The sequence below is a fragment of the Fusarium redolens genome (assembly GCF_020744475.1).
Source record: "Fusarium redolens strain MPI-CAGE-AT-0023 chromosome Unknown BKA55scaffold_28, whole genome shotgun sequence".
Taxonomy (NCBI): Eukaryota; Fungi; Ascomycota; class Sordariomycetes; order Hypocreales; family Nectriaceae; genus Fusarium; species Fusarium redolens.
The window spans coordinates 89,275-103,785 of NW_025763691.1; the positions used below are offsets into that span (position 1 = coordinate 89,275).

At 41.7% G+C, this 14,511-nt stretch overlaps 4 protein-coding genes across 4 annotated transcripts; 3 read left to right on the forward strand and 1 right to left on the reverse strand.

The window, feature by feature from the left end:
- Nucleotides 1-277: 277 nt before the first annotated feature.
- Nucleotides 278-451, forward strand: BKA55DRAFT_528128 (uncharacterized protein; the record flags this gene model as incomplete). Its single annotated transcript, XM_046188972.1, has 1 exon — nucleotides 278-451. A coding segment is annotated over one exon (174 nt), but the record flags the coding sequence as incomplete, so codon positions are not given.
- A 2,733-nt stretch (nucleotides 452-3,184) lies between these two features.
- On the forward strand, nucleotides 3,185-3,487 carry BKA55DRAFT_528206 (uncharacterized protein; the record flags this gene model as incomplete). The annotated part of the gene is made up of 1 exon (XM_046188983.1): nucleotides 3,185-3,487. A coding segment is annotated over one exon (303 nt), but the record flags the coding sequence as incomplete, so codon positions are not given.
- Nucleotides 3,488-8,335: 4,848 nt separating this feature from the next.
- Nucleotides 8,336-9,061, forward strand: BKA55DRAFT_697474 (uncharacterized protein; the record flags this gene model as incomplete). Its single annotated transcript, XM_046200385.1, has 4 exons — nucleotides 8,336-8,408; nucleotides 8,465-8,561; nucleotides 8,617-8,877; nucleotides 8,938-9,061. The coding sequence occupies 4 exons, from the start codon at nucleotides 8,336-8,338 to the stop codon at nucleotides 9,059-9,061; spliced, it is 555 nt and encodes a 184-aa protein (XP_046042025.1).
- A 1,156-nt stretch (nucleotides 9,062-10,217) lies between these two features.
- Nucleotides 10,218-12,698, reverse strand: BKA55DRAFT_717568 (S-adenosyl-L-methionine-dependent methyltransferase; the record flags this gene model as incomplete). The annotated part of the gene is made up of 6 exons (XM_046200930.1): nucleotides 10,218-10,801; nucleotides 10,870-11,435; nucleotides 11,647-11,762; nucleotides 11,940-11,965; nucleotides 12,226-12,341; nucleotides 12,399-12,698. 6 exons carry the CDS (start codon nucleotides 12,696-12,698, stop codon nucleotides 10,696-10,698), a joined length of 1,230 nt encoding a protein of 409 aa, XP_046042026.1. The 3' UTR covers nucleotides 10,218-10,695.
- Between the last annotated feature and the right edge of the window lie 1,813 nt (nucleotides 12,699-14,511).

Here is a 14,511-nt window from a genome sequence, read left to right on the forward strand (position 1 = left end):
TCTCAAGTCCACGAATGCAACTTTCCATAATGCGTCGTGCCGTCAGAGTTCTCTCGTCAAGGTGGTCGGCACCATAACTTCAGATGGTGCAGTGCTACCAGTAGTCTGTTCAATGTGCTAGAAGATGGTTCTTGTCGAAGGCGCCATCAGGGAAATGAGAACCCTCCTGGAGCTTGCTGACAGAAAGTGCCCTTTGCCAAGATTATCACCGGAGATTGGAGGCAGGCACGTCGTTTACTGCCTATTAACTGAAAGGGCTACGAACTAATAAGCCTGAGGGTTATTTAACCATAGAGCTGCTCTGACAGCTGCTGTCCCGAACGATCTCGGCTCTTATATCGAGAAAAAGGTAATTGGCGCCTCTCTATTTGGCTACACAAAGGACAAGCAGTACGAGGATCAACTTACAAACCATTCAAGCGATCGCATGCGAGTCTGGTGCAACGATTGAGTCCTGGTTTGCGGCGGTTCCCTCATTGTCATCGTCCCCAATTTATTTTAACATGATCAAGCCACAAGGCCAGCTAGAACTTTCCCGGTGGAGCAGATGAAGAAGGGTTGTTAAGTAGGTACCTATCACCTGGGGGACGTGGCGTGGGTGTGGGGTTAATGGCGAAGCCGCATTCAATACAAATCACTGCTGGCTCTGGTGAATTGTACCGGTAGTACAAGCCGAGATTCTCGAGCTTTTGAAGCTGACTCGGCCGCAATGTAATAATCGCCTCCGTGCACGTCGCGAGGTCTGCCATATTGATGAAGCTGCGAAGACACTAAGAGGATAGATTGCTCTCTGTGAAGTTACGCTTATGCAAAGAAGAGCACTTAATTGCTGCTCCCTCAGTCGACTCAACTCAAATCACTACGCGCTATAGCGCCCATGACCGTAGACTTCTACATGGTCGGCACGGCCCCTCGCGGGAGAAACGCGGCGCGTTTCTCGTTCCTGTTTTCTAGGCCTAGATGGAAATGCGGCGCATTTCTGGTCTACATACTTGAGTAGAGTGGTTGTTGAGCGTGTTGCTGAGGGAGAAAAAGCTACAACTCTTTCTGACAATCATTTCCATGCTTATTATGAGTTCCAGGCTGGCTCTAATAGCTGGGCCCGGATTGACCTGTAAATCAATCTGCTTGAACCACAACGTGGTTGACAAGTCGCACCCAAGTCATTTGCTGTGGCCCAGGACCCGAACTCGTTGGACATCGACTTTGCTGTGTTGGCCATTATCTCAAGCTCCAAACAAATCTTAGTGTCGACCGGCAATGCCAGTACTTTTCGTAAACCGGCATTTTTTAGGCCGAATTATTTTTTTTTTTTTTTTTTTTAGGGGGGGACTGGCGACCAGGTCAGGTTTAGGCTTTGCGCTAGGAATGCCAGGCTAAAATGAGCAAATACAGATTTATGAGACTGAATAATCTTGAAACGTAGCGCAAAAGGTACTCAATTAAATATTCAAGCTCTGAGATATACTTAACGAGATCAATCTAGTATTAAGCTATAATAAAGACACTTTAATGCTTTTTCTTATGCCTTGTCATATTGCACAACTTCGTAAACAACTTTCCACAAAGTGGACATGAATAGCGTTGGCGGAGCTCATTCTTTAGATGAGTTTGAGCATGTGTTTTCATGTCAGTTTGGTAACCCATCCGCGTATGACAATGTGGACAGATGACAGGCTTTTCTTGCTCTCTGATATGTGCGCTGTTATTTGTTAGACCTTTTATGCGCGATAGTATGTAAAAAAGAAATACTAACTTCCTATCTCTAGACGTTTGGAAAGACGACAGACAGTCTTGACGATTGCAATAGAACAAGCCGTTGGCAACAAATTCATCCTTTCCAGGATATGAAAGTCTCCATTCGTTATATTCCTTGCCGATTGTTTGCCCCAGCACAATTTCATCATGACTTTCCATGATGCTGTGATGCGAAGGCAAACAGTTTCCCCAGTATCCATCAGTAAAGGTATTCTGTGGAATGAATCCAGATTCATCGATCTGTGCAGGTGACTCATTCTACAGAATGGTGGAAGTGTCATCCTGTAGATCAAGGAATGGTTCATGTCGCAGTTGTAGCCTTTCTGGTGTAAACTGAACGGTTCCAGTTTCATCCGGAGCTGCCAGCTGGGGGACGGTCAAGAGCAAATTGTCGTCTTCAATCAAGTCTAGGTTCAGAAACTGCAACTGGTCATTAGGAAATAAGTTATCTTGGAACATATCAAAAGCCTCAAAGTTATGTACGTCTTGGGGTGGAATCAGGTTTCCTGAGAAGCCCGCATCGAAATCAATTCCGGGTAAACTGTAAGGAATATCGCCGACATATACTATAATGCTGTGTGTTAGCCAAATTGCTCCAGAAATTGTATTACATAGGATAGTTGCGGACTCAGGCTGGGTCGAGACGAGCCCACAGCTTGTTCGAAAGTTGTGGACTCGTCTATATCTTGGAAGTCCTGAAACGGCCAATTCATCAGCTAGCTGAGATGGACTGATGATCTGGATGTCAAGAATGCCTGAGGCTATAGCGCTCTGCTTGATTTAAGTCCTCCTCCCGTGTATCCACAAAAATTACAAACAATGTCGTCATTTAGTGGGGTTTGTAATTTCCTATCAAAGGGAGTCTACTCTTATTGGCCATCTGCAGGAGGCAGACCAATATCTCACACGAGACACACCATTAAAACTATCAAAGCAGTATAGCGTATGTGGGAGGCCGACCAAGTGACGGATAGAGCCAACAGTCTGAGACATAACAGCTGCGTTATCTGCAAGCGCGACTAACCAGGTGTTCTGCTCCCTTCTAGCATTTCCTTAATTCTTGCGTAGTTTGCATCAGCGTAAGCTGAGATGCAGCCAATTTTCAGCCCAGGATCTTACATAAGTTATCTCCCTTCGTTTTTCTTATCTTATCTGTATTGGGTAATAGATATTCTAAGCTAAAGCAAATAGTCACGCTACGTGTATTAAAACAAGTGGTTCCTGGAAAAAGGCCCCTGTCTTTATCTAAAGTACGTAAACTTGGACCAGATCTTGTGATCTAAAGAGTTATTAGTATACATCTTAGGGCCAGTACTGATATTCCCGAACTGCGGCACCGGATTATGTCGTCTTCCTTAACAATGTCTTAAGCAGAGGAGATTTCTCCAACGCCGCTAACCGCTATTGTTAGAGTTGGCACGCTTGGCTCGACAGATATCAGAGACTTATCGCCCGGCTGTATGAGGTATTGATACTTCTTTGGATCGAACAGCCCGTTCAAGGTCCACAAGTCACTGTCAAACACGACAATATCAGTTTGACAGCCTCTCGCCGCCGACTCACAACAGGACTTGCCTACTATTGTGACTGGGATAAGGGCGGTAGAGCTACGACATCAATTGGTATCGAAGACTCTGAAGAAAGTTCTATTTTTTGGGTGGCCTTAAATCAGGGTTTTGAGAAGGGAGAATTTGCTTCGGCCCATAGGATACCGACATTCTTGAGATAAACATTACGATGCCTCCAAGATGTGACCTGAGAGCCAGATCCTAGTGCTGGTTGGCTGGCCTACTAGGTAAATAATCTGGCTCGGTCCTTTGCTGCCTTTGTAACCCCTAGGATTAGGAAAGAAGCAAGCCTGCTATCGAGGATAGCAACATTATGCATTGGTCACTTGAATGGGTCTGTGACTCGCCGCGGTAATGTAACTGATACTGGTATGTCTTGTAATATAATATAAGATCTATAAGTATGGCTAATAGGCTATTAGAAGCAAGAGATCTAAAAAGATGGCTGAAACGATTCCAGTCCTGAGAAGCCTTAGGAGCCTATGATATATGCATGTTGGCCTATATCTCTCGGAATAATTGACAAATGGATATACTTCTATGACTGAGTTAAGAGGTTCTTGTTGAAGGAGGCGGTGAATTACTAGCAAAAGTCTCTAATCTAGCGAGACATTTTATAGGAAGGCTTGTGGATTATATCCGCGTTTCGAAGCATCTTGTAGAGGATGCTTTGCGCGTGAGAGAAGTCCTTGATGTATTTTAAGTGTCTGAGGTCCACGCCCTGTTATGTGTGCAGCTACTAGAAATTAATTCTCATACTAACCTGGATAGCATACTAGGAAGAATGATTTTGAAAGAGGATGAAGAGTTTTCCTACCTCTAGAAAGACCTCTCCTGCTTCAAGAGTTATATTAGATTGGAAGATCAAATCAAAGAGCAATTCCTTAAGTTACAGTCGAATCCTCCGATAGTCCACTACGAAGTTCAAGTCTTGGAGCATTTTTATAGAAACGGATTACGCTTTACAGATAACGATTGCTTTATTGGCACTAGCCAGTTTTCTTGCTTTTACTATAAGCTATACTATCAACATCACCCCTCGAGGCCAGTTAAACCTAATGCTTACGAATAGATCTACCTCAACTAAATAAAAACTATAATTAATATAAACTAAGAGTTTAAAAGGGAATTCTAATATTTAATAAAAGTAAAATATAATTATATATATAATAAGGACTAGGGTTTATATTATATATAAATTTTAATAGATATAATAATAAAGCCTAATTATATATATAATAGTAAGGACTTAACTATATATATAATAGATAAACCTAACCCTAATACCTTAGCATTAAAGAGTCTTAATTAATAGTAGCTAGCTTGTCTTATATAGTTTTATTAGACCTAGATAGACCTATTTAAAAGTAAGCAGGATAGGGTAATTATATATTATTTAATAAAGGATTTTAAAATAAGGCTTATAGGGAATTATAAGCTAGTTTCTTAACATATAATTAGATTAGCAGTAGTATATAAATAGTAATAAGCGTTATAATATTTATTTAATATATTATACTAAATGCTAACTGCCTACCCTAGAGTTTTGCCTACCCCTACCTGCTAAGATTATAAATAAAAACTAGGGTAAAAGTAATAGCAGTCCTAGTACTAATTATATAACTTTTACCAGACTTATAAAGGTGCTTTATTAAACCTAAGTATGTAATAGAGAATAAAGTTAATATAAATAGGACTTTAAAATACTAAAAGGGTGCTATTTTTAATATTAAGTAAAAGGGAAACTATTTAAGTATATATTAATAGCCTGTGCTTAATATTTTAATTAGATTTATATAAATAAAAAGATATTTTAAGATTACTAGAATAAAAAGAAAGTATAAATAGATATATATATAATATATTAAAGATACTATTAATTACAAGAAATTTACTAAGTAGTAGATTTAAAGTATAAAGAGGATAAGTTATATAAATTTCCTAATATAATAATACCTTTATATTTTAAGGCCTTTAGTTAGTAGGGATATACTTAATAGTTCTTAAAGTATTTTAATTAGTTATTTAAGACTTGCAAGGAGTATATATTATAGCTTAGTAAGGATATGTTTCTAGGAGGTAGCTAATATATAATTACTAATTATATAGCTTTTTTATTATAAAGGGATTTTTAATAAGGAAAAGAAAAAGAAATAGGATTATAATATATTATTTATTAGTATGTATTATAGGGTCTACTTATTATATAATATAGTAGTTAATATAATAGCAGTAACTCTTATTATTACTTATAAAATAAGTCTCGTCCTCTTATAATAAATATAATAAATAAGATATTAAGTAATTATATATTTATAAAAATAGTTTTACTTTAGTAATATATTAAATAAATAGATAATAGTTATAGAGGCTATAAGGGTTAAGGTAATGGGCTCTAGGCTATTATATATAAGACTTTAGTTCGGAGTAGTTAGGCATTATATAGATCTACTAGAGCTTCTTATACTAAGGCGCCTCGGTAGCTAGCCCTAATAGATGTTTATATCGTGCCTTAATACCATTATTATTGCTTTTATATACTTCCTTAGTACATTTCATTTTGGTTACTATAGTGCCGCCATAAGCGAACCTCCAAACAGCCTCCAGTGTAGTGAATTGCTGTATCCCTAGGCCAGATCTAGTGCGCGAGATTTTTTTCAGATCCGTCAAAGCAGAGACAGTTCTCCATCCGGTCATCATTCCACATAAGGTATACCCATAAGTCTAACAAATAGCCTGTTAGGATCCTTACCCATCCCCACCCCAAGTCATCATTCCACCGCAACGAGACAGCCTTAACAACATATTCACCTCTTTCTATATCCTTCAAGACCGCTTTATCAGCAAGTAGAACAAAATCGAAGAGGTAATCTGCCATACCTTGACCCTCATGAGGTCTCGTGCTCACGCGGAGTTTCTGATTGCCTCTCTCTATGACTTCAGTCTCCTTGAACTTTTCGGCGTTGCAGATCAATTCCAAATCGAAACGTGCGGCGATGGCCATCAACGTTCTGAAGGATTGTCCCGCAAGGGTTGCCGCATAGGTCTCTCCGTGAATTGACCTAGCTTGCTGGTCGCCCCTTACTACCAGACGCGCCTTGCACTTCTGAAAGCGGCCGTGCTTGTCAAACTTGTATACGTAGACCCACATGCAGTCTAGAATTTGGTTTCCTTTCGTTCGAGGGTCGTCTCGAGGAATTTCAGTCCATGATTCCATCTCGTCATGGCTCCTAAGATGCGCTGTTTCTGCTTCCTCAAATAGAATTCACATTGGATGATTGATCAAGTCTGAATGGCTTCGTGGTAAGGGTGGCATATTGTCCTCTTGTGAGGCGAATGATGTAGCCCTCGCCTGTATCGAGGCATAATTGATAGAGCAATCGCGTGTTGAAGTTGATGGGGGATATTGTTGTTATGGATGAAAACGCGCTAAGGTCGTCGCGTACGTCTCCGCCAACTCACTGAGCTCTATGGTGTCGCGGGCGTTTGACTCGCTCAGGGGCGCCGAGGCCCTTTCCAGTCCTTCTCCTCCACATGCCCGACCGCCCTCTCCGCAAGAGATATTATTCAGTCGCTCACCAATAACGTAAAGATACGATGGTCTGTGTGTCATGCCTAGTTATCGACGTCGATCCGATGGATTGGGACCTCTTCGCGTCGCTCGCTCTGGCCTCTTTGGACTACTGATTAGTTCGATCACAACAACTCATATTTCCCAGTTCCTGTTAATAGAGTCTTTCAACGTATTTATTTTCTCCCTTAATGTATTTTTCATTTGTTGTCCCCCAGATTGTCTGCCCGTGGTTTACGTTTTAGAGTTATACGATTGACATGTGAGTTCTAATCTCCACCAACTGTCATCGATGCGCTGACTAGCACAAGCCTCAGACCACGACACGAGTCAGGGAAAGTTTTAAAACGCCTGTCCAATCGATAACCCATCAACACTTGCTAGAGCTACTGTAAGAAAGCTTCACAGACTTCTAGAGACTTCTTCTGTACTTGCTACTCATCTTCCTCGCTTGGCGGGTCGTTTTGTTATGAACGATTAGTGCGCACGTACCTACTCGTCTAATACCACCAATTAGCCACACAAACTCAAAAGTTTGACTAAGCCGGTGTGCAATACTCTCAATCCTATCGGGACGCCGTTGTCATTCAGGGGTTCGAGCTATTTATCCCTGCCAGAACGTGGAGGTTCACACTAGAAGCAAATTCCTCTGGGGAGGGCGGCCCGCGGAAGTTCCCCTCGTTCCGAATCAACTGGCTTGGGCCATCCATGAATTGATTGAGGGTGGGTTATTCTCCCTTGGCCACTCTGCTGTCCATTCTCCTTGTATGTAGCTGCTAGCGAGATAAGGTCGTATTATTTGGAAAGTGGCTGCAGACAGTCAACTATCCTACGAAGGACTTCGGGTGCTGTGGGATGCCACTCTGGGGCCCTTAAGAGACATGCATGTCTCTTCAACGGTTATGGATAATTTTCTCTACTGTAAAAGCACGAACATAAGGCAGCCCGGACTGCGACATACGCATATACCCCTCTGCCGCACCAACTAACTGGAGTATTGCTACATTGCGCCAACACGGAAGATGGCAAGCGGTTTGGACAATGATGCTAAATCCCAAGGCCCGGTTCTCTTGTACCTGAATCTATGCCTTATCGTGCTATCATCCATTGTCATGATCGGGCGTCTGTACGCTCGCGGCTTCATGGCCAGGGCTCTTGGGGTTGATGACATGCTGGCGTTACTTGGCTTCGTGAGACTCCCCGCGAACTTTCCCCACTGCGTCGTTGTTGACATATTTGTGATTTCAGGCCTTGGCTGTCGCTATATCTTCCCTCGAGATCGCCTAAGTACAAAATGGATCAGGATCTATGATGAGCACACTCTCTCCCGCACAGCTAAAAGCCTTTTTCACGGTATGCGCTTATTCCAAGCATGCATGACCGGTTCATTTCTTGTTCTAGACTAATAAAGGCGACCCAGCTTTTACCTGTTGCACAAATGCTGTTTTTCCTGGCGTCTGGCTTAATTCGCCTGTCGATTCTGGCTTTCATTCCTCGTCTTAGTCGAGATCGTACGTATCCCATCCTGTGCCCTGCTCGCACAACCTGACGGTTGACATGCCGATAGGTGTCTTTATACGGTGCGTCTGGGGTATCGGCATTGTCATCGTTTCGATCACTCTAGTAGTATTTATCTTCTTCCTCCTAGAGTGCAAACCTATCGGGTATGTGTGCCTGTTTCTGTCAGTTTGTTCAGTTTATTCTCTAATACTGACTCAGCGACCTCTTTGACGGCATGAATCCTGATAGAAATTGTGTCAGCCAAAAATCGGAAGCTCATTTAATGTGGGGTCATGCTTTCATTGGGATTTTGATCGATGCCGCGCTATTCGGGCTGCCAATCTGGGTCAACCACAAAAATATGACGTTTGGTTCCAAGGCGATAAAAGTTATTCTCGTCTTCTGTGTTGGTTTGGCTGCCATCGTTATGGGAATTCTTCGACTTGGCTTCATGATAACTACTGACTTTGCCGTTGACACGTTCGTTGCCTGCCTTGGTTGTTCTGCTCCCATTATTAGCCGCTAACCCTATAATTACAGGACTTACAAAATGGCTCGAGTTGCCGCTTGGGTGACGCTTGAATTGCATGTTAGACTCTGGTGTGGCAGCTTTCCTGCTCTTCAGCCTCTGCTTCGCCTTGTTTCCTATAAGGTCGGTCTCTGAAGTCATCTCGATAGTACCAACAAGCCGACTCCTCGAGGTAACGAGACAGGAACTCGGCCTGGTGCAAGTAGATACACCAGGCAGCTTAGTGCAGTTGATCCTGATCCTGAAAGTGACGGCGCGAGTGCAAGAGCTATCGTCTCAGGCGGTGACTCGACGACAGAATTTGTGGAGCTTGGGCACGGGGATAAAGGAGGTATCAAGACGGTGACTGATGTAACTGTGAGGGTAGAAGATCAAGCATGCTCACGAGATAGGAACGAAATGGAAACAACATGGGATGCAGTTTAATCTAGGTAGCTTACCAGAGTATCGTGCTGTCTTTAAATGTTCGTAAAGATCGTGAACCGTTGTCCCCGCTGATCTACGGCCTGATTCCCTGTCACCACAAATAGGAAGCATCTTTTGTATTACGAAAGATGCGCCGAAAACTCAATTTGGAAATTTTGGGCGTTATATCCCCTATTTATATGATTCCATTGGACCTAAAAACCTGATGCCGGCATCCATTCCACTCAGCGCTCTTGGTTAATGCGTTTTTGCCAGTATCATTGTTGCACTTAGGGTGCTTAAAGGGTTAAAGTGAATATGATGAGCAGCAGCAAAATGTGTTTTTTTATTGTTCTTCAGTTGTTACTTGTGCGGGGTATTCCATCCCGCAGAGTTAAAGCATATAGGTAGATTACCAATACTGTTGTTTCCTGAGGCCGTGAAGATCATGCCTACCCTGAGACATTATGCTTTCAAGTTATCGTCGTAATAGAAGTCCTTCGGGCTGAACAAACAAAGCAGTGCTTGCATGTTGCCTTCCAATTTTCGCGCTACAGGAGAAACTAGCTGCTGGCGCTGCCTCTAATGCATCGGGAGCCATGAAAATGGGGTCCAAACCGGATAGTTGGGCAGATTTCTATAACTTTTGGCATTCTATTATGCAGTCACCTACCGAGGCAATTTTAATAACCGCGTGGCAGCATATAAGAAAAAGTATCTTCTAGATCATTCTAAAGAGGTTGTATATATAAAGAAGACTTGGCTTGAACTGTATAAGGAAAAACTTGTTAAGGCCTGGGTCGATCAGCATATACCGGTATAACTTTGTTAGGATGTTTGAGAGGCATATTAACTGTATACACTCTTTGCTTTCTGGAGGTCATTATCCCTTCCGATAATCTTAGCATAGCTTTATTTATCTATTCTAAGGCCCTTTTTGTGGAAAAGTGCTTTAAGAGTAATATTTTTCAGGAAAGAGTTGGTGGGCGACCCTAAATTCCCCATCTGCGCCCGAGTTCCTCACAGCATACGTGCTCAAAAGAACACCAAAACCATACCATTCAGACCCAACAAAGGGTCTATGAACTAGACCCCATAGTTTCTTGATATTATCCCAATTATCAAAACCTCCCTGGCAAAAGAACCAGAAAAACATTATAACCTAGACGTTCCATGGATGTCACTGCATACAAGCGAACCCGATCCATCCTTGGAGGGGGGACAGGGCTCCCCATTCTGTGCCAAGTATCACGAACCATGTGCTGCTGGTTATTGATTACATTAGGGCCAGCTTCGCAAGTGACCTTTTCGAGAAGGCAACTTTGCGGGTCGTGTTCAACGTGCGTCTGGTCAAACCGGAGGACCTACTTTATCGTGGGAAGAGAAGGTTCGGATGCGGAGGCTGAAGCTGAGGCCGACTTTGACGACGTGGATGAACTATTTAACGGCTTTTGGGCGCAAATAGTTATTCTGGACCGCAATTGTAAGCATAAGAGTTATTGATAAGTTCTCAGATGGAAGGGGCGGATGGTACTCACAGCGTCATGAAGGAATGGTATTGTGTGTTGCCAATCTCTTTCCGCACATCAACCAGAAACGACTTAACTTGATCCGGAGACCAGCCTAACGCTTGCGTAAAAACAGGCATTGTTAATGGCTCAAGAACAAGCAGCCAGTTCTGCGTCATTAGATGGCCTATGCGCTGCAACCTTTTCCCAGGATAGCACGCATTTGTCGGCGCGCCGTTTCTGGTCTCAATGATATGCTCAAAGCCTGTTTCCTGTAGCAATGGCTTAAATTCATTCGGGTAGTACAGCGTTGTACCAAAACTGCGCATTCCTTGCTCTAGCAGATCATTCCATTTGCGGAATGCGGTGCCGTCCAATGAATGATTTGGTGACTGTAGAATTGCGATCCATTCCGTAAATTCGACCCATCCTCCAGGCTTCAGGTTGTCAAAAGTCGATTGGACTAACTTCCTTTTATCCTGAATATCGCCAAGTTGTCGAATGTGAATAAAATCGAAGTTACCGCCGCCGGTGAAGTCCCAATCATGCGTAATATCCATTGCCATAAAACTACAGTTAGATCTGGTGTAAGGCGGCTGGACCGGATCAATGTCCACGGCTAGAACGGAACAGTAAGGGTGTTCTTGGGCTACCAACCAAGGCCACGATTGTTAGCTTCAATGGCCATGGCACAGAAGGACATGAACGGCAAAAAAAAAAAGACTTGCCAAATTCCTAAATACGGCAAAATGGCAAATGTCAGTAAAAGATGCAAATCATTGCATTCGTTCAATGATAAGAACTTACCAATGCCCATGCTCCAGGGCCAGTGCCGACATCAAGGACCCGCCTCGGCTTTGATGAGATAGGTGCTAAATGAAGCTGCCCTTCGAAGACATCGATGATGACGGTGTGCTGAATGACTGGCACAATCTGTCAGCAAGCACACAAGCTAAAGAGTAGCGAGGGGGTGACGCGCCCGGGGCCTCAATTCATACCATTTCTGGTTTGTTCTTGCTAAAACGAAAGCGCATTAGCACACGAATAACTAAGATGCGTGCTATCGAAGAGTATGATTGATGGGTGAAACGGGAATATACCTGGCTGTTTGGCAGCAAGCCGTAACCTGTGAATTGTTTGATTAATTCTCGGATACCAATGGCTTGTCAGAACCGAGAGACGGACGAACAGAGGATTTGTTAAACTTCTTGACGAAAGATTGAAGGAAACGTTTGGAGCGTGACCCACTGACCCGAGTGGAACTACTTTATCAAGTCAACATGAGCAAACAGATGAACCAATCAGCCAATCTACTAGTATGGTAAATGATATTCGCAGGTAATGAAGTGATACTGAACTAATAGCAGCATAATGGGTAATTCTTACCGTTCCATAGGCCGATAACTCGTCATGTATTCATCTGAAGAATCAGAAGAGTCATCTAGATCCTCCTTGGGCCGAATACTGCTTGGCTGATCAACGGCATGGTCTTCAATCGTAGGCTATTTCACAACAGTCAGAACGCCATCGAATTGCAATTTGGCTCATGGAATTCCCACATCATCAACTCCGGCTCTTGCAGCCGCTGCCGGGGAAAGCGTTTGCTGGTCCCATCCGTCTGAGCGACGTGAGCGTCCGCTCACGGGTGTGCCAGGGATACCCCCGCTCTGGTTTTGGTTTTGGCTGTCACTAGACACGCTAGAGGCATAGTTCGACGAGGAGGCGGCGGTGAGTGCTGACATCAAGGTTTGTGCAGGGGGCCTTGTTATGACTGATGACTGCGGAACTAGGGAGTCAGTGGGCCTGCCACCACTTCTCGTTGAACTTGAGTCGTGCCCATTGTCCGTTGCGTAAGCCATTTGTTGTAACGAGAGTGAAAAATAAAAGAAAGAAAGTGAGAAATGGAAAAGAAAAAAATGTCGGTAGTTAGGCCTTCGCTGATCGATCTGCTGCAGGAATTATATTCGCGGTTCCGACGTTGTCGAGTCAAGCTTATCGAGCTAATGGGTCGGAATGGATGGAGGCATGTTGCTCTTCTATAATTTCTTCCCTGCCGTTTGGTACTGAACCCATCCTTCTTCTTGTCTCGTTCTCTCAGTGATCATCTGAGTCTAGCCCTGTCCGGTTAGCTCAGATGCCTCAACGCGTCCCCACTAATAACGGATCAGGGGGATTTTCACTAGCTCTAGTGCAGTTTAGAGTTTATCACATTTTATCACATTGGTTCAGTAGCCTATCCCTGGTTGTATGTAGATCGTACGGAGGCTAGGAGGGAAAGAAAACACCGAACTCGATATCTGCGGACTTTGGCGTGAGCGAGTTCGGTATTTTCTTCCCCCCCGTAAGGAGGTTAGGCTTAAAAGCTCTTACGTGCTAGGACCGCCACTTAATTACTCCTAGAAACCCTAATAATATTAGGCTACCTAATTTGTATAGGGATCTACTATCTCCTAAGAGGTCATAAGGCTCCAACGCGGTCATGACGAGGGGCCCCGGAAACCGGCCACCCTTCCTCACTAAAACACTAAACTTTTAAATAGTTATAAAAGCTTCTAGATTAGTAATATAATTTTTTTCTAATTTTAATTATATATTTAAATAACTATTATATAATAAAAAAATACTATATAATTATATTAAATATTAATAAAAAGATATATTTACTTAAAGTTTAATAGTTAAGTCTGTTAAGGAATTACTAATATTTATTAAGAAAATCTTAACTAATTATAAATATTTATAGAAAATATAAGGAAAATAACTATTAAGTCCTAGCTTGAAAATTACTAATATTAAAAATATAAATTATTTAAATTATATTTTTAATACTTAATTTTACTAAGCCTTATTTATATATTTATAATATTAAGTTTTTTTTTTAAAATATTATCTTTTTATAGCCATAAATATTAAATAAAGTTATATAACATAATTAATTTAAATTTATTATTATATTTTAATTAATAAATTAACTTAAAAAAGTAAAATTATATAAATAAGTATTTTTATTAATTATATATTAACTTTTAATATAATAATAATATATATATTATATATATTATAAATTATTTTAAAAACTTCTTATAAATATTATAAAAATGTTTTTTTTTTTTTTTTAAGTTTATAAATTAGCCTTAAAAGGTATATTTAAGTATCTTTAAAGTCTAATATAGTTTAAATATTTATTGCCTCTATAGCTAGTAAAGCTTTATTAAGTTAAATTATTATAGTTAGCTGCCTTAATTACAGCCTAAACCTAGCTGCATATATGCCAGCTAAAAAGCCCTGCTTATCAGCTGGCCCCAACCTTCTTCCTTTAACCCACTTCAAAGGTCTTCCATCGACCCCTGCAGCATACCACGCTTCAATCATCCATCACGCTTCCGCAGTAAGTCATCCGACCCGACTTTCCCTTCTGGCCGCAACCGCTAACAGCATCACAGCTGCCCCGTCACGATGCCTGCTATCCGAAGAAGCCTGCAGGCACCCAGGCCCGACGAGCCTTATCTAACTAAAGGCCATGATGTGATCCCTAAGATTGAAGAAGCTCTTAGGCAAAATAAGGGCAAGGGGTAAAAAATTATATTAAGTTATATATTTTATTATAAAAAACTATAAATTATAAAGTATTTTAATATATTTTAATTATTTTTATAATATTTTTATTTAATT